The sequence below is a fragment of the Chanodichthys erythropterus genome, chromosome 17, assembly GCF_024489055.1.
Source record: "Chanodichthys erythropterus isolate Z2021 chromosome 17, ASM2448905v1, whole genome shotgun sequence".
In the NCBI taxonomy this organism is placed as follows: Eukaryota; Metazoa; Chordata; class Actinopteri; order Cypriniformes; family Xenocyprididae; genus Chanodichthys; species Chanodichthys erythropterus.
This window is the reverse complement of record NC_090237.1, coordinates 16,202,675-16,222,252: the sequence shown is the minus strand read 5'-3', so window position 1 is coordinate 16,222,252 and position 19,578 is coordinate 16,202,675. Positions and strand designations below refer to the sequence as shown.

Genomic DNA, 19,578 nt, shown 5'->3' with positions numbered 1-19,578 from the left:
GTCCACTTTTAAATAAACTTTTCCTGATAATTTACTCACCCCCATGTCATCCAAGATGTTCATATCTTTCTTTCTTCAGTCGAAGAAATTAAGGTTTTTGATGAAAATATTACAGGATTTTTCTCCTTATAGTGGATTTCAACGGCTACCAACAGGTTGAAGGTCAAAATTAGTTTCACAAAATCACAGTGCAGCTTCAAAGGGCTTCAAACGGCTTTAAACAATACCAGACAAAGAATAAGGGTCTTATCTAGCGATCTTTCTACAAAAATACAACCGTTTATGCTCTATAAACACAAAATATCGCCTTTAACGTACTTCCCGTTTCTGTATTCTTCAAAAAGCTTAAGCTGAATGTCCTACGCCTTCCCTATTCTACTTACGGAATGAACGCAGCGCCAGTTTTCGTTTTTTTTCCGTAAGTAGAATAGGGAAGGTGTAGGACATACAGCGTAAGCTTTTTGAAGATTGCAGAAACAGGAAGTAAGTTCAAGGGGATATTTTGTGTTTATAAAGCATAAACGGTTGTATTTTTGTAGAAAGATCGCGAATAAGACCCTTATTCCTTGTCTGATATCGTTTAAAGCCCTTTGAAGCTGCACTGAAACTGTAATTTTGACCTTCAACCGTTTGGGCTCCATTGAAGTCCACTATAAGGAGAATAATCCTGGAATGTTTTCAACAAAACCTTAATTTCGTTTCGCCTGAAGAAAGAAAGACATGAACATCTTGGATGACATGGGGGTGAGTAAATTATCAGGAAAATTTCATTTGAAAGTGGACTGATCCTTTAATGCACTTAGGCTGTAATTTAGCCATAGAATATTTTTAGTTAAATGCTAAAAAGACGAGCTTCAATTAACGTCTGCAGTGGCGTAAGCTATGGCATGAGAAAGTAGTTTTTGACGTGATCGACCTGGGTTCATATTCACCTTTTGCTCGTTCTTCTCCCTTTTCCCATCACGTATCGATTGGAAAGGCATTTATATTTAATAAAAATGAAGAAAATATTCGAAAAGTTAAAATAAAGAGTGTTTAATAATAAAGTATTTATTGGGTTGGCAATAGATTTGCTCCATTAGTTTGGTTGCTGCCAACTTTCCAATGCCCTAATTAGTTGCTCTGTGTCTCACCAGGTTGACAGCAACATTGCCCAGCAACATTGCTCATAAAGTTGCCCCACATATCATCACCTTTACTGTTTTTAGTTTCGCATTTTTACATTTTAATCAAAGCATCATCTAGCAAGGTAATTGAGCCATTGTACTCATTTAGACCCTTAGCTTATCCAACAATCTAGGCAATGTCAGGTTTTTACAGTCTTTTAAAGGACAAATCAGCCCACATACACATTTACTAAGCTATCTAAATGGGGTCAAATTACACTTAATTTTTTTTATATAAAACTTCATTATAATTACTTTAGACAAACCCTAAAAGAAAACTTGTTACATTTTTAGAATGTAAAAATAAATGTATTTTCATTATTATCGATTTCCCTATTGAGGACATCCCCAACCTACATCTAGGTACATAAACAAAAAAACATTTCTCACAAATACACGGCACAGGAATACACCCGTTTATGATCAGTAAACAACAGGAAACAGCTCATTTGGGCCATACAGAGGGCAGTCTTCACTAAACATGTTGCCTCTTCAAGCAATGTCAACATGACACACGGTCAGAGTGACCAAGTGCTTCAGATGCTAAATCCATAATTACACGGAGAGTCAACATGAATGTTAAACAGGATTTGTGCCTTCAGAACAACTGCAGGTTTCCCACAGAGGGCTGAGAAATGATTATGTGGTTGGATGTTGAAATGAACACAGAAACACGACTGTTGAAAAAACAATGCGAGGGTGAGAATGAGTTTTGTGCTTCCATTAAGGCGCTTCTAAAATTAACTGTGCTTACCGAGCTCAGTGGAGATAGATTCAGGCACAGCGACCTTCAAATTCTGTTGAATGAAAATAAAAAATTAAAAAGGGTTTCTGACAAAAGAAGTAGTTTTATTTATTTTTTGCCTGCAAAAACTACAAACACTAAAATAACAAGGTAACAAAACAGCTGAGCTCTGGGAAAAAATATATGTACGATTTTCCAAATGAACTACCCGTACATCTGGCAGAAAGAGAACAAAGTTTGCTGCAGGGAAGACTTGCACCCACTCATAGTCTAACACTGAGTTTGAGAACAACAACATGCAATGACCGTGGAGGTAAAAGGTTGTCTGAGAGAGCGTTTGCTTCCTGACCCTGAGGGTGCTGGGAAAGGAGTAACCCTCCACACACCTCTCGGGATAAAAGGCACGGTTGATCTGGGTGGATCCAGGCTTTTGCCTCAACATGCCCACAGACCAAATGACACCAAGACAGTGCAGACAATGACGGGTTAAAGGGAGAAGGGATGAGGTGTGAAAAGCTCCACTTACTGCCCCCCGGTCTATGAAGAACGTCAAGAAGTCCATGAAGATGCGCCGCATTTCTTTGGAGTTGGTCTGTTTGTAGAGGTCAGCGTACAGGTAGCAGAGCTGTGAGGGATTCAGAGGGATTCATAACGTTAAATGTTAACCTATAATGTGCGCCATTTATTAGGCGCATATCCAAGTGTTTGTGCAGAGAGTGGAAGCTAAAGTACTGCATGACATGGAGGCTCTGGCGCAATCACTTGCATTTTTCCTGATAACAGTGGAAACAACTTGAAATACTTTGTCATTTGTGGTCATACAGATAAGAGTAATACATCATTCAAAACTGCAATTTAATATCATAAATAACAATAAAACATTGGGCCTTTGTAAAATAAAGGAAAAAAGGATGCACCTTAAAAAATGAACCGAAACTCAGCGTATAGGCTACTTACCTCACAGACGTGAGAAATATATATAGAAAGCTTGAAATGTCTACTTGTAAATGAACCAATTCAAATCGAAAAGAAATACACTCTGCTTACGTAAACCGTATGAAATAGTCTCTATAGTCACGTTCACTATACTGTGGAGATGGCGAGGCATCATCTTCAACTTCATCTTTGCAGCTGACAGTGATTCAGAAAACACTAGTTTATAAATAATTAAAGTGTCTCCTTGCTATTTTTTTCCCCTCAAAACATTTATCAAAACAATCATTACTTTTGCTGGTGCTTTGCGGCAAGCTTTGTGTGTGCAATTGAGTGTGGAATAAGCTATTTTAAGCATATATGTTAAAGGCTCATTATTGTCTGTAAGGTGATACCATAAATCTGATTGCTTAGAAAATCATGACCGATAGTAATAGTCTTGCCTGCTTTAACAAGCACTGCTAATTACTGCTGGAACTCACCAGAGGCGCAGGGTCAAACTGGGAGATCACATGGTGCAGGAAAGCAGCAAGATGAGCGGGGCGAGTCTTGAGGAGCTCAATATTCTGGAAGCAGCTGCACTGGCCATTCACCTGGAACACATCAGATCAGTTTAGAGAGTCAGGTGACCAAGATCAAGGTTTCTATACTGAGGGAAAGGAACTGAGAATACCTGCTCCTGCTCTGTGTCAAAGTCATCATCTTCAGCAGCAATGATTTCTGAAGCCAGGCGGGAGGGTGGGCTCCCTATGGAGGATTGGAAACGAGAATCCTACGGCAGGAAGCAGAGAGGGTTGACAATTGTGCTGATCTGAAATCAGATGGTATGGTCTGTCAAAAGCAATGGTTCTCACCAGGTCAGAGCCATCCTCGACCTCAGGGGATGGGCAGGAGTTGAGGCTGTCTCTAGGGGTGCTCTTCGGACTGGAACAGTTGGAGTCCCTTTGGCTCTCTGGAGAGGCCGGATAGAACTGGCGCTGAACCTGTCACACGATATACACAATTAATTACACCACAGGGAAGAAAGGAACAAGTGCTATTGAGTATACTCATGATAAGTGCCACTGTTTAACTGAGATCAGTGTAGATATTTCAAAGAAAGAGAGTGCATAGTACACTTACAGCTGATACTGAACTTCCACTCCAGAAACCCTCCGGGCTGAAATCTCCCTTATATTGATTCTCATCCACCCAACAGCCATCTTCACTGTTCCTGAGACACAGACCCTCCTAAAGTACAGATTTATGGCATTATTCAACAATGTTCATTATATTTTATCATTGTCTTCTAAAAGGTGGAGCTATTGAGCCAATTTTCAAAGTCCCCCCCCCCCCCATTTTGTTTTATGGGGGTGTCCTAGAATAGGATTTCATGCTAGAATGTAAAAAAATATATATATATATATATATTCACATGTTGGTGATGTTTAGAATGTGAATATCATTGCAACTGGTCAGAAATGTCATACATGTGTAGCCCTGTTGAGCTGGCCCTGCTGATGTGGAATGTGCTTCTTGGCTTCCTGGATGTCCCGTAGTGGTTTGGCTGTAGGAGTTCTGCTGTAGTCCTCCCTTAGTCCCTAAAGAATGAGAAATTTTCATATACTGTATAATCAGGCCTCTTACATTCCAGTTAAATTTTCATAAATTTTCATATACCATATAATCAGACCTCTTACACTCTAGTCAAAAGGCAAAAGGCAATCTAACAACCGCTCTGACATGCTGCTCTACTCTGTACTCAATGCTTATATTTATTATATTATAAAGGTCTACTTCTATGTCGCTCTCCAAGAAAATCAGAATGACAGATCTGTGTTTACAAGCACTACGAAGGTGGTAAAACTACACTGTGTCGAAACATAGTGGGAGGGACTTAGGTCTGCCCTCTTACTTATCAGCTAAACTGGAGCTGAAATTACCTCCCAACAGGAAAGGCCTCATTCTTATCAACTTAAGTCATACTGCAACAATACAGCTCTGTAACTTTAACGCTTTACTGACGGACACACTATGTGAAATTGAAAAGAGCCTATGTGTCTACTTTAAACCAGTATTTTTAAGTCTGATATTTAGATTCTGACCTGCATGTCCTGTTGCTCCTTGGACACCATCCTCTTGTTGTCCAATCTTTGGTTGTGTGAAGCACTGTTCTCTTCCTACGTAGGGTTGGGTTGAGATATGACAAGGAGGAGCAAATGATAAATATTGAACACGTAATTTAATTGGAGGAGAGATACGAGGAAGTAAACTGACAACAAATAAACACAAATGAAAAACAAGACAACAAAGAAGGTATTGGGTGCTTACCCATGGTACAAGAGGAGAGGAGGTGCGTTCCACTGCATTGTAAGAATTGGGAGATGTAATAAAAGGGTCCCCGAAACACCCCGGTGACCCGAGCCCCACATTTACCTCAGAGAGGGGGATCTGGGGCAACCCCGGAGGCCGGCCTAATACTGTGAGGGCCACATATGAACCGGCTGTGAAGAACAAATTAATTTGGGTCAGCAGTGGAACCATGAGGTGTCCATCTTTAACTAAGCATATGGTTTATACTCACATTTGATTAAATTTACCACTTCCACATGGTTTGATTGTGTCACCAAGGTCCCATTCACCTAAAGCAGAGGAGAAAAGCATTCAAAATGCATTAAACTCTAACTATACAAACATATGCATGCAAGTTCTCCTACACCGACACAAACATGGTCATTTTGTGACCAGCAGGTGGCAGAATAGACAGATGCAGAAATGCAGTGGTGAAAAGAGAGAAGGGGTGGGCAGCTCCATATAATAACCTTGTATCTGCAAGTGTCTCACCTTAATAATCCTGTCCCCCGTCTGAACACCTGCACGCATGGCAGCTCCATCTACCGAAAAACAGAAGATGATTATGAAGTTTTACAATGAGTATGAAAGTGTTATTTAGTGTGGTGGGTGGTTGCCAGAGCACTGCTACAAGGTTGCTAAAGGGGTTTCTGGGTGGTTTTTAGCAAATTGCTATGTGGTTTATGTGCTCCATTTACACTGCACACAAATTGGTTTTTACTGTCATTTTGCAAATGATGAAACATCCATTTTGTGCATTCGAGCATTCACTGTCTCTTACAGACTTGTTGACTCGTTCACTACAATGTGAACAAAGTGGTAAACTTTTAGAAGACAATTATGAGTGTATTAGGACACAGTTCCAGAGAATATTGTGCATTGCGTCCTAAAGGAGCACCATACAGACTGAGATAATAAATAAAATCAAACAAAACAAACAAAAAATAATAACAAAACACAAAACACAACACAACACAAAACACAAAGCAACACAACACAAAAAACACAAAAAACACAAAACAAAACAAAACAAAAAACAAAACAAAAAACAAAACAAAACAAAACAAAAAACAAAACAAAACAAAACAAAAAACAAAACAAAACAACAAAACAAAACAAAACAAAACAAAACAAAACAAAAAACAAAACAAAACACCATAGTCAGGGTAGGCATCATATTGAAATGTACTTGTATGAAAACAAAGCTGTTTGGGACAGACTTAGGGCCCTATAATACACCCGGCGCAATGCGACGCAAGGCGCAGCGCAAGTGTGTTTGCTAGTTCGTGTCCGGCGCCGTTTTCGTTTTCTCGTTCAGCGCCACGTCCTTAAATTAGTAAATGCATTTGCGCCAGTTAGTGCGCCCATGTGTTCAGGCGCATTGCCGGCGCATTGCTATTTTAAGGAGCTGAAAATAAACTGCGCCACAGACCAACACAAACCTGGTCTAAAGTCTAAAGTCAATGGTGCAATATTTTTTTGTTAGAGCGCGTTGGTAGAAACTGCACCTCTGGGCGCGTCCACAGTGCACGTTGACTTTGCTTATTACACACAGGGATGCGCATCACACAAACATGCCAAATATTAAAAACAAAAGGATTGCAGTGTAAAAGAATATTATTGTGTAGGCTTCATAAATATAAAAATGTAATGATGAATAGTCATTGCGTGTATTAGAATTAGGCTACCTATTTTCAATTCAGCCTATTACTACTTATAATGATGAACAAAATTGGCTAATTAAACGCACATATATTAACTGACTTTAACTTCGCGCACGAGCAGATCGGTTTCTTCGCTTGAAAATCGTTCAGCTTTTCCGCCAACAAATTCCGCCATGTAAATAGCAATCCTCCATGGCGCGAGCACATCTCGCTCTTAAAGGGAATGGGAGATGAAACTCTGATTGGTTTATTGAACGTTACGCCCATTACTCATTAAGAGAATAGGGACAAACCATTTCAAAAATGCGCCCCGGCGCACGGACCTTTGTTCCGTCGTTAAAATAGCAAAAGTGCATTTGGAAACGCCCTGAGTGCATCTTCGCCGTGCGCTTTACACTTTGCGTTTAGATCGTTAAAATAGGGCCCCTGGTCTTTATAAAGTCATGCATTCGGTCGTTTTTACAATTAATTTTCACAACTCTCAAAACTGTTTTATGGAGTTTTGTCTACTGACATTTTTGTGGAAAAAGCTGAACAATTGTCTTGTTGTTAAACAATAGTACAGTCCATTGAAAAGACTGTATTACAGTCCCTCACAGCCTCATTTTCTTTTTGCTCAAATTTAAAAATCCCATAGACCCTGACTAAGCTCTATGGGATTGTTTATAGTTCCTTCTACTTTATTCAATGAGTATGCAGCCTCCTTTACGATGCTTTATGTGTTCTCTAATTGGCCCTGGTCAGAGCACATTAGCTCCGTTTCTGACCTGCAGCCAAGTCATATCAGCCTGGGGAGGGGAGAGTCTCTGCGACAGATGCCCACAGGACCTGATGGGGGCGGAGAAAGAAAGATAGGCATCTTAGACTGGGGTTTTACCCTGTTTGACGAGTTGCACGAAAACAGGGTTGTCCCCACTGACGGTCAGCCCAAAGCCGTTCTCATCTTTCTGAATGATCACGCATCTCTGAACCAGCCCTGGAGGGAGGGAGAGAACAAGAGAGAACGCATTATAAGAAGGGAGCTACAAAACTGATTTTACTTGACTGTCAATGTCTTTATTAAATATTCACCAGGAGAGGCCTATCAAAGCAGATTACTGTAACAATGACTCCAATACCTGATTGAAATGACAGTGCAAGTAAGTGCAGACAGTCAAAGACAAAGTACTTGGCAACATAAAAAAAAAAATCAGAGAGAGCAGAGTTGTTAAATGTATGCATCAATCTCACAATCCAATTAAAATCTAGCCAGTAACACAGAATAATGGACAGATATAGGAAATGATAGTGCTGTGGAGGTGTGGGGTATCACGGTCATCTAATACTGCTAGCTTGAGTGATGGGCCTGCTTTTAAAATTGATAGCTCATCCGCAGTACTAAAAATCACAGAAATGAGCAATGTTAACGATCAAAAAGTCACACAGAGACAAATCTACATCCGTCTTCAAGATGTCCTTTGTGAAATACCTTCAATTATAAAAAGGGAAAAAAAGTTAAAAATATGACTTGAGCTCTATCTATCTGTCTGCAGTAGGCTGTCGATTATCACAGGGAAAAAAATTTAGTCCCTCATTTGTAAAAACAGTTCAGTAATAAACTTGCAATGGATGTCTATTGGATGACTGAAGGGTTTAAAGCAGAAATATGAAGCTTCTGTAAAGATTTTCACAAATTATTCAGTAAAAAGAGTTTTTCTAAATTAACTGAGTTTTCTCCTTATAAACTGTGGTTTATGTATCGTTATGACATTTATCTTCCTTGTATCCTTGCATGTGTCATGTGAAAGTTACCGGATTTACATTGTCATGACTTAAGTTGAAATACTGAATTTAACTTTGAACAAAGTGATAAGTGCTCCTTTTACATGCTAACCAATGTAATTGCAATTGTAATATTGCTTTGCAATGTAATGTTGCAAGTGTATTGTATGTTTTCTACAAAAAGTTACTCCGACTTGGTAAGTTTGGCTTTTGTTAAGTGGACACCATACAGATGCTGTCTATCAGATTTAACCCTCAAAAATTCATTGGAGCTGTCAATAAATAAAATAAATGATTGATATATCAAATAAATTAATTAATTAAATTAAAAAAATAAATACACATTTTCTTGAGTTAATGAAAGAAAATGTGCTGAATTGTCCTCTAAATACATTTTTTATTGGCATTCAATTTTAACACAATAGTTTCTCATTTATGAGACTTAAATGAAACAAAATTACATTCTGCCCAAAGGTTTTAAATAGTGGTTTCAATGTTAAATTAACTGTTAACTTAATTTACATAATTGTATAATATGCATTGTTATAAAAAGTTTGGTGTTAGTATGATATTTGTTAAAGAATAATACTTTTATTCAGCAAGGATGCATTAAAAATGCATAAAAGACATTTATAACATTACAAAAGATTACTATTTCAAATTAATGCTGTTCTGAACTTTCTATTCCAAGAATCGTGAAAAAAAAAAAAAAAAAAAAAATGGTTTCCACAAAAATATTAACAAACACAACCATTTTCATGATAATAAAAAGGAAATGTGTTTCTTGAGCATCAAATCAGCATATTAGAATGATTTCTGAAGGATCATGTGACGCTGAAGACTGGAGTAATGATGCTGAAAATTCAACTTTGACATCACATGAATAAATTGCATTTTAAAATATTAAAATAGAAAGGGTATATAATGATAATTCACAATATTACAGTTTTAATATATTTTTAATCAAATAATTTTTGGACATATGAATAATTTTTGATCACTTAAACAGTAGCACAAAGAAGAGTACCATTTTTTCACTTTTAAAAAAGGACATATATAAAAAAGAAATAGTGCAATGTAATTGAAGTAAAAGTCAATCACCAAGTGGCAAATAACAGAAACAATACCTCCTAATTGTATCACTGAAACAAGCATTTTCTGTGAATCATTTGAAACAATATGTATTGTGAAAAATGCTATACAAATAACCTTGAATGGAACTGAATTAAAGGGTTAGTTCACCCAAAAATGAAAATCCAGTCATTAATTACTCACCCTCATGTTTCACACACATAAAACCTCTGTTTATCCTTGAGCACAAATTAAGATATTTCTGATAAAATTCGTTGGGTCAGTGAGGCCTGCATCGCCAGCATTAACACTACCCTTTTCAATGCCCAGAAAGCTACTAAAGATATATTTAAAACAGTTCATGTGACTACAGTGGTTCAACCTTAATATTATAAAGCAACGAGAATACTTTTTGTGTGCCAAAAATAACAAAATAGTTACTTTATTCCACAATATCTAGTGATGGGCGATTTCAAAACACTGCTTCATGATTCGTAAAGCTTCAAAGCTCAGTGGAATAAAGCCGCTTTTTTATTATTTTTGGCACACAAAAAGTATTCTCATCGCTTTATAATATTAAGGTAGGAGATGAAGGTCTTACAGGTGTGGAACACACTGAGGGTGAGTAATTAATGACAATTTTCTTTTTTGGGTGAACTAACCCTTTAAGTATAAATAGTTATCAAGAATAATGTTATCTATTACAGTCCAATAATACACACACAGCCCAAAATACACTCAGCAGAAAAGCTGAACTTAAATATAAGCTGATAACACTTGAACTTCACAGTGCAGGAGAAGATTCCCCCTATCATGAGGAAAGAGAGCTAGAAACACAGCAACAGTGCGATCATCTTACCACAAGACTCAGGTCTCCTGTCAGCCACTACAAATCCACTCTTCTGCACCAGCACATCTGAGCAACACAACATCATGATACACAACACAGAGGACACAGAAAGAGGACTCAAATGAAAAAAATGAGCAATGGCACAAATACACAAAGTGTGGCTGTTTTGGAGTGGGTCATTGTTAATATGTATGACCTTTGAGAATTCACTGCTTATCAATAGACAAAGTGTCTCCCCCTGAAATGATTAATAAGGTGTTCAGGTATTAAGGTCCCCAGGCGTTAACCCAGAAATCAATGATCGGCACACATGCAGATATAACCATCCCAGTTTGGCATAAAAAGTGCTTTAACGAGAGATAACATTCTCTAAATTGCTTACGCAATGATGCATCTTAAAATATGTTTAATCATAGTTACTTATAAACACGAGAGCAAATTGTGGATCTGATTAGCCAGACCTACTTAAATTTCTCACAAAAAATGTAATCAGCGATATTGTTTAACAGGATATATAAGATTTATGACATCTTTAAGTAAGGATATACAACTGGGCTGAAATTTATCACACAAAAGAGCCACACTTCTCAGACACTCCTAAGGGAATTGGAAAGATATTAGGGTTGGGCGATATATCATAGGCTACTATATTCTCAAATTATTTTTGCTGGAAATTTAAAATTAAGTAACATTGTAAGAACTCCTTTGATTTTAATATGATTTTTATTTACTAAAATAATTAGTTTGGCCTTGAACTTTGACACTGTCTTAATGTTGACATGTCTTTATGTTTGTAAGTTCAATTCATTTCCATTAAACATTTCAAAATGTCCACTGCAATAGTGTTGTTGTGATGATGTTTTCAGGCCAACCCAGAAGTTAGCATCGCCCTGGGTGCCTTGACAAAAACCCAATAGGATTTCCCTTATTTTTGGCTTATTGCTGAAAATTAGCCCTGTGACCAACAAAAGTTTCAAATTCTTCCACGTTTTGCTCTGCAAGATAATCTTCACATATAAATAACTTTTATACATTTTGTAGCCTCAACAATTTCCCAGAAGTAAAAGGCTAAAGTTAGGCTATAAAAAAAGAACACCACAGTTGAATGACTTCAATTTCACAACAATTAAGCTTCGACACCTCTTTCAGTCTTTATTTAAAATCTAGAAGTTGGAAAGTTTGAGTTAGAATAGTTTGCAAGAGCATGAGGCTGTAAAAACGGACTAGTGATTAGATGAGTTTTCCCGTTTTGGTCCGATGGCACTTAATGTCCCCGATTCTGACAATTTCCGTTGTCTCATTAAGCCACTTGTTAGCAACTATCTTTTTCAAGACAAGTAAAAGCTGAAAAAAAAAAAAAATTATGAGTAGGGTATTACTGATAGATTTTATGTTTTAGAATAAAATGTCAAAATATCTTGAGCTTAAGTTAACTGCAAACCTTAATTTCAGGCATTTAACCAAAAACCCATAAAAAAAAACCCCCAGTTGTCGGCGCCGATGGCCTCATGGGCAACATGCCGACATGTAGCGCCAATGTGCTTTGGGCGACCTGAGATCGAGTCCCGGCTAGGCATGTGACGGTATCAAATTTTCCTGTTGCAATTAATTGATGAAGCTTTTATCACAGTGTACAGTATTATCACGATATTAAAATTTGCAAAACCATTTTTGTCATACTTTAACAGGTTTAAGAACTCTTTTTGTAATAAAACAAAAACAACTCTGACTGAAATTTTCAAACAGATTAAAATGCAAAAGAATTAGGCTATACAGAACAACAGATAACACTTTATTCTATTTAATGCATTAACTAAGATTGAGCAATAGCTACATTTGATACAGAAAGTGTTATTTTTTGTTAATGTTAGTTTAGAAACACAACTGATCATTGTTAGTTTTATCTCAGGTCCATTAAATAAGTTATTTTGATTTTAGTAATGTTATTAAACAGTAACTAAGAAATTAACATTAATTAATAATAATTAATACTTTAAGTATTTTTATTGTCAGTTTAGTGATAATGAATTAACATGTTAACTAATGAAGCTGTATGTTTTCAAAGTTTTACTGAACAATAACCAGAACATTTCTAATCATTAGGGCATGTTGTAGTCCAGATTAAAATATAAAAATGTTTAGGTTTGAAAATAAATATCCTTTTAAGTCTTTTTTAAGTATTCAGTATTTGGTGCTGTGATGAACACTGAGATTACAAAAAAATGAATGGCTGTTTGAAGCATTTTAAAAACTTCACTAGCCCAGTTACTTTGTTTGCACGGTTTCCGGGGTAACCGCTGCACTCTGCTGTTCCATCAGCGCCCTCTGCTGTCAGAGAGTGAACGTGCACTTTCATTCAGCGCGTCTCCTTCACTCGTTCCGCCATGTGCTCCTCGTGCACGTTGGGATTGTTTACGTCTGAGCGCGTGTCCTTTTGACGCAGAATACAGCGGTGTTGTGCATTTTATACGATTGATGGGTAAAGTATTCTTAATTGCCTTATAAAAAATTAATAATTGGTAATAAATTATTATTTATGGTATTCTGAAGTGCCGACGATTACAATATCGTGCATATTCATTATCGCGATTTGTGTCTATTCCCGGCTCGTGGTCCTTTCCCGATCCTGATCCCGTACCCCTCTCTTTCTCCCACTTCGCTTCCTGTCTAATCACTGTCCTATTATAATAAAAGGCAAAAACGCCAAAAAATAAATCTTAAAAAAAAAATTGACTTCTGGACATGCAACCGGATGTGCAAAAATGCTGATTAAACTCAGATGCTTGCATTTTCCAACTGGAATTTTTAAATGTTACTAATTTTGTAGTAAAACATTTTTAAAAAAAATGTATGTATGTAAATACTACTGTTTATTATTATTTTATGTTATATAATGTTATATTTCTTTTTGCATTAAACACTTTGTACTTGACAACAGTGACTGTTTGGTCGAAATTATGGTTCCTCTGACTGAAAAAAAAAAAAATTATTCAGAACAAACATCAGATATTGTCATATTTCATATTTTTAGCTATATCGCCCAGCCCTAGAGGACACTGTGGTTAAGGTGGTTTAGTCATGCATCAGATGAGGAGAGTCCAACACCATAGGAACATCCACAATAAACATGCATCACATCCTCTATTCACCACTATTCCCTCTAACTCATATGTGAAAGTGAGACATTTACGCAATAAAAAAAACTATGCACTTGTAAAAACTGCTTCAGAATAGCTCAGAAATCTTTGAAAAGACCACTGAGAAAATTCTGCCATTATCTCATTCAGGCACACAACCGACTTTCAGACCAACAGGAAAACATCTCTCATTCCAAACGATGCGAATCGTATTTTAATCGATACGATTATCACATTGTTCTTCACCATAAACCTCACATTAACGGCCATGCACAGGACTGATTTTCCTTCTCTACTCTCACCAGCAGCTGAGAGGAAAAACAGAGGCAAAACTTGAAAGAAAAACACACTGACAATGTCTTTCAACTGCCAAAACCGGGGCCAGGAACATGTGCATCGTTTATGGTCAGCAAGTATGAATCATGCCGCTGTTTAAAGCCGTTCCACTGCAGTTAGTGGACAGGCACAGCCTTCCATCTGTGCTGTGTGCGGAGGAAACTGTTTCCATTTTAGAGTCTGAAGAGACCGTGTGAGAGAAGCAGTGTGCTTCGGTCCACACCACACGAGCAGTTAGGACACTCCTAAGAGCAGCTAAACACTACTATTCTGTATGAGTAGAGAAAGAAAGTGTGAGTGTGAAAGACAAGTATGAAAGAAAGTGCCCGTCGTCACTTGCCTGTTGGGTCAAACTCATGCGTTGGGGTACCGGGCAGCTTATCGCTTTTGGGCCTCTTGTCGGGAGGGTGGTCTCTGCTGAGAATGCTACTGGTTCTGCAAACACAAACAGGAGAAATCAACGTACAAAGTCAATGAAATGCATTAACACCCTGCAACAAAAATATAACAATACACCAGTTGCAAAACAATTGCTCATTTAATTTCAGCGATTATACATGTCTCACATGCCATCATAAAAATGCAATATGTATTTATCAGCACTGCTCTCTAGATATCAGCAACAACATTAAAGAACTCATATCATCAACTATTAATTCAAACTAGCTTTAAGTTCTATGACTGATGGGACTGTGTATTGTGTAGTGTTGAGTAGTTTATCTTGCTGTGTGATTTTGCTTTGTTAACTTCCTGCTAGGACAACAGATGTGCCACACCGCGCTAATGTAGCCCTATTCATTACACACATCAATTAAGAGGCTCCACATGAGTCCTCCTGTTTTTTTATCAGAAGAGCAAGTGGAAAAGCCTGCATACAGCAGTATGACTCCAGGTCTAAAAGTAGCCTCGGCAGTAAGGTGAGGTAAGGTGGGGTGAGTGTGTTTAACAGTGCTCTGCTTCCCGCTCACAGGCTGTGTGAGAAACCTCTGTTCTCTAGGCCAGCCAGTGATGGGACACAGTGCTGAAGAAGCCCTTTGTAGGCCTGTCTGACTAAGAGTCACTGTACTAACAGCTCGCTGCCATTTCCTTCACCTGGGCTCACACGCTTGACCCGTGGACCACCAAACTGACTGAAAATAATGTGCTCAATGAGAAACATCCACACAAAACAATCACTTCAGCATTTTAAACGATGGAGGATCAGCTAAACATCACATTTGTCTGTCAGCCTGACAGCTCATCGATTTTGAACTCAACCTGCGGGTCAGCCAAACAGCCGGTTAATTACAGGACAGTATACGAGAGAGTTGAATCTATACCCTTAAAGTGAAGTGTAAGACATTTGCAGGGTTGCTCTGAACACTGGGAATAATAGTATGAATGCTTAACTAACTTTTCTAAGATTGCTTCAGAGGTCAGCTAACTGTGAAATTAACACTGCAGCGAAGTAATAGAAAGGACTCGCTGGGATTAGCCCACCCTTTATGAGGATGGTAGATTACGCAAGGCAATTTGTCACCGCTGGTAAACTAGATAAGTCTAATGAGAGAACAGCCGTCAATCACTGACTTTTTCAATTTAAACTCAATTAATAAAATGAACCTTGAATGGCGGCACAGGCATTCAATCCTGGCAATTCTGATTCCACTCCCCACAGGGGTCCCAATTTCCACATTTACGCAAGCTGTCACGTGTAAATCAAAATAATGGCAAATAAAAATATCCACTGTTTCACAAAGAACAACCCATCTTAAATTTAACATGAGAGCTAATAACCACTGAAATTACAAGTTTGAATTACCAGTCAAAAACCTAGAAGGAGATTAAAATGACTGAGACCCAAATCAGAAAGCCTAAACCCACTTAAAGGGTTAGTTCACGCAAAAATGAAAATTCTGTCATTAATTGTCGAATCTGCTGTTCGGAGCGCCAAAGTCACGTCATTTCAGCAAGTTGGCAGTTTGACACGCAATCTAAATCATGAGTCGATACACTGATTCATTTGTGCTCCGATGCTTCATGAAGCAGTGTTTTGAAATCGGCCATCACTAAATAAGTCGTTATTTCTTTTTTTTGGAGCACCAAAAATATTCTCGTCGCTTTATAATATTAATATTGAACCACTGTACTCACATGAACTGATTTAAATGTTTTTAATGACATTATTTAATTAATATGACATAATTAGTAATTAATGACATTATTTTCATGTTTGGGTGAACTAACCCTTTAAAAGGACTGTTCTTTCTAAAAACTGAAAATGTATAATTTAGTCACCATCATGTTGTTCCAAACTTCCATTACCTTCTTCCTTGGAACAAAAAAAAAATTATATTTTGCAGAATTAAGTCATTATTCACTGATAATCTTCCCCTCAAGTGAGCTAACTCTAACTGCTGAGCATGGATCATTGAGTCAGAGAGTTGGATTTGTGAACGAATCTGTTCAGTTTGTGAACCGGATCAACAGTTGTGTCCCGGCAAAGATTTATTCAATCATTTAATATGACGATACCTGTCGTTCTACAGTGCCAGTACCCACTGACAGCCAGCTGCTTTAAAATGCTACAGTGAGTATTTGTGTAAGCACTCTGTGAAGAGCATCAAAGATTTCTATTTACAACATGCTTTTGCAGCGTTGAGCTTTGTAAACGATCACAGACGTACCTGTTGAGTGCATGAACGCAATGGCCAATCAGATGTGTTTAAGTTTTCACACAACACTGCTCAAAATGGCAGAATTTTTGTTCACGCTTGTGACTCCTTTCATTATAACCAAAAAAGTTTGAAACATGCTTCATTAGACAGCTTCATTGATTATAAAGGGAGTTCTCATGAAAGTGCAACTTTGTGTACCTTGCATTGAACTGAAGTAATTAACAGCTTTGTTAATAATAATTGCAGCGACCTTTGCTTTGCTTTCTGTATATAATATATAGTTTTCATGCTGCTAGCTACGCATTGCAAAGTTTATGGATTGACAACCGCATTTAAATGTGTGATTGAATCCGATTAACAGTGATAATCATAACAATGTATGGAACAAAACAAACGGTATATCAAATGATCTGTGCATTAAGTCTTGGAGTGTAAATGCAAAATAATGGACCTGCCACTTTTTCTATGTAATGTGCTGTTCATTTTATTACTAACTTTTCAAACAAACTTTTTGTGACTTTTTACATATAAAATTTAGAGATTTTAAAAAATAAAAAGCACTTTTTATTATCTGTCCCGACAGTGATAATTTTTTATTTAATGACTAAATAGAAGTTAATATTACAAACAGTTTCTTTGCAAATGTTTTGGATTTATTGTCAGTACTGGGCTAGCGGTTCACATGGGTAGGGTACTTTGTACTGTGTTTGTGGATGACCATGTTCATCTGCCACCTCTAAAGACCATTTCTGACCCTGGAAAAACCCTGATACAGGACCTTTAGAACAACCTGAATGTGAGTAAGTGGCAGAATGTTCATTCCCAGGTGTATTATCTCTATGAAAATGGTCAAAACAATCATATAGTTCTTAAGTCTTCTAGCAGGGGCTGTAATGTAGCACACTTTTCTTGCTTGTATCAGAGCTCACTGTAGCGACACAGGATCCTTTTGAGAGCAGTTTGAGGGAACTGAATGGGCCATTTATGAAAGTGCTTGTAAAACGTTCCGTGGTCTACTCAGCTAAAAACCTCCTGCTAAAGAGGAGGAATGGAAAAGTAAATCCAAACAACCAAAGCAGCTAATAATCATACCTTTTACATGTCATTCTCTCCATAATGTATCATGCATGCTGATAGTGCCATCTGTTACATTAATGCTTATGCACAAAAAGTGTTAATACAGGGTTAGGGTATTAACACTAGGGTTAGGGTATTTTTTTTAGTTTGTCTCCAACTGGTCTAGCCTCTGTAGAGTTAGGCAAAGTTTGAAAATGTATGAGGGCAATGTCTGATGCAAGGAAGGGCATCTTCACTCCTGAAGAAGGAGGTGATAATGCACAGGAGTTGGAAAGATAAAGGAAGTGCAAGAATGGCAAGGGAAGATGGGTTTGGTGGGGTGAAGGGGGTGGGCTCTCTGCTCAAATGAGGTTTTGTGTAATAATGGAAAACCTATCCACAAGAAGCCAGAAAGGCCTGGATGAGGGACACTCCAATTACTCTAAACTCCAATAACTCTGAAAGACGTGTTTGTCAGAAACCACTCAAAGGAATAGTGGGGTGAAAAACAACATGTCGTCTAATCTTTTCCGCACTTTTTAGCTCACAGATTTCTTGAGTGCATGCTTTATGTGCATGCATGTGATGGTGTCATGCTCAGGTCGTGGTGAGCAGGCTGGCAGGAAGATAGGGGGTGCAGAGAGCTGGAGGATGATATCAGCACTGGCTAGAGCAGTGGAGGAAGACACAAGAGAGAGAGAGAGAGAGAGAGAGAGAGAGAGAGAGAGAGAGAGAAATAACAGTGACTGTGCAGGAGAAAAAGCACATGCTGTTTGTATCCAGTGTGGTCCAGAGGACCTCTGTGCTCCAACTCATGACATCACCACCATGAATACGGCCACACTGCTCCAAATGGTCATGTATGCGTTTCAGCAGAAGTCTGTTGTGCATCAGACCAGTGACCTGACATAAGGGACAGACGGCAATACTCAAGACACACCACAGGACTAGGACTCATGATATAGCCTTGTAATAAAGTAATGTTTCGGTTCGACTGAGATACATAGAATGATTTCATTTATCACAGAAGATCATTTTGATTTGCAACTTAAGTACATATCTTATGCATTAATATAAGCATCTTATGTTAACATTGTAGTAGGGTTGAATTGCTATTTTTGATTTATGCTATTTTAATCTTTTATTTTTTATTATCATTTATCTTTATTTTTAACTATAATTATATTTGTCACAAAAGTAAAGTCATCTGGGTCACAAAAATGGGTCAAAAAAATATAAACAAATTTTAGGATATCATTTTATGTCACAATTTTCTTGTAAAAGGTTTGGAATTCATATCTGTCATGAAGTTATATATACATATATACACTACCGTTCAAAAGTTTGGGGTCAGTACTTTTTTTTTTAATGTTTTAAAAGAAGTATCTTCTGCTCACCAAGCCTGCATTTATTTGATTAAAAATACAAACAAAAACAGTAATATTGTGAAATATTATTCCAATTTAAAACAGCTTTTTTCTATGTCAATATACAGTAAAGTGTAATTTATTCCTGTGATCAAATCTGAAATTTCAGCATCATTACTCCAGTCTTCAGTGTCACATGATCCTTCAGAAATCATTCTAATATGATGATTTGATGCTCAAGAAACATTCATTATTATTATTATATATTACTGTTTTTGTTTGTATTTTTAATCAAATAAATGCAGGCTTGGTGAGTATATATATATATTATATAATTTCTGATTATAGCCTATTTTATTACATGAAAACCCAACAAACTACTTGTTATAACTTGATTTTCAAATAATAAAAAAAATTGAAAGTTTAATGAAAATAATTTTAATCATATTTGATTTTATATATATATATATATAATTTTTTTATTATTATTCTTTTATGATAATA

General features: G+C 37.2%; 1 protein-coding gene across 3 annotated transcripts in view; it reads right to left on the bottom strand.

The window, feature by feature from the left end:
• The window catches only part of arhgef12a (Rho guanine nucleotide exchange factor (GEF) 12a), a 61,715-nt gene that overhangs the window by 25,513 nt on the left and 16,624 nt on the right, over nt 1–19,578 (bottom strand). For 2 of the 3 annotated variants that reach the window (XM_067364892.1, XM_067364891.1), the window contains exons 3-16: nt 14,335–14,429; nt 10,531–10,587; nt 7,717–7,815; nt 5,668–5,717; nt 5,408–5,465; nt 5,155–5,327; nt 4,929–5,003; nt 4,314–4,424; nt 3,967–4,074; nt 3,699–3,827; nt 3,518–3,616; nt 3,327–3,437; nt 2,438–2,536; nt 1,921–1,963 (exon numbers count right to left, since the gene is read on the bottom strand). In XM_067364892.1, the coding sequence (XP_067220993.1) occupies nt 1,921–1,963; nt 2,438–2,536; nt 3,327–3,437; nt 3,518–3,616; nt 3,699–3,827; nt 3,967–4,074; nt 4,314–4,424; nt 4,929–5,003; nt 5,155–5,327; nt 5,408–5,465; nt 5,668–5,717; nt 7,717–7,815; nt 10,531–10,587; nt 14,335–14,429 (1,307 nt within the window). The remainder of the gene's footprint in view (nt 1–1,920; nt 1,964–2,437; nt 2,537–3,326; nt 3,438–3,517; nt 3,617–3,698; nt 3,828–3,966; nt 4,075–4,313; nt 4,425–4,928; nt 5,004–5,154; nt 5,328–5,407; nt 5,466–5,667; nt 5,718–7,716; nt 7,816–10,530; nt 10,588–14,334; nt 14,430–19,578) is intronic. The other variant, XM_067364894.1, reaches the window with a different exon arrangement.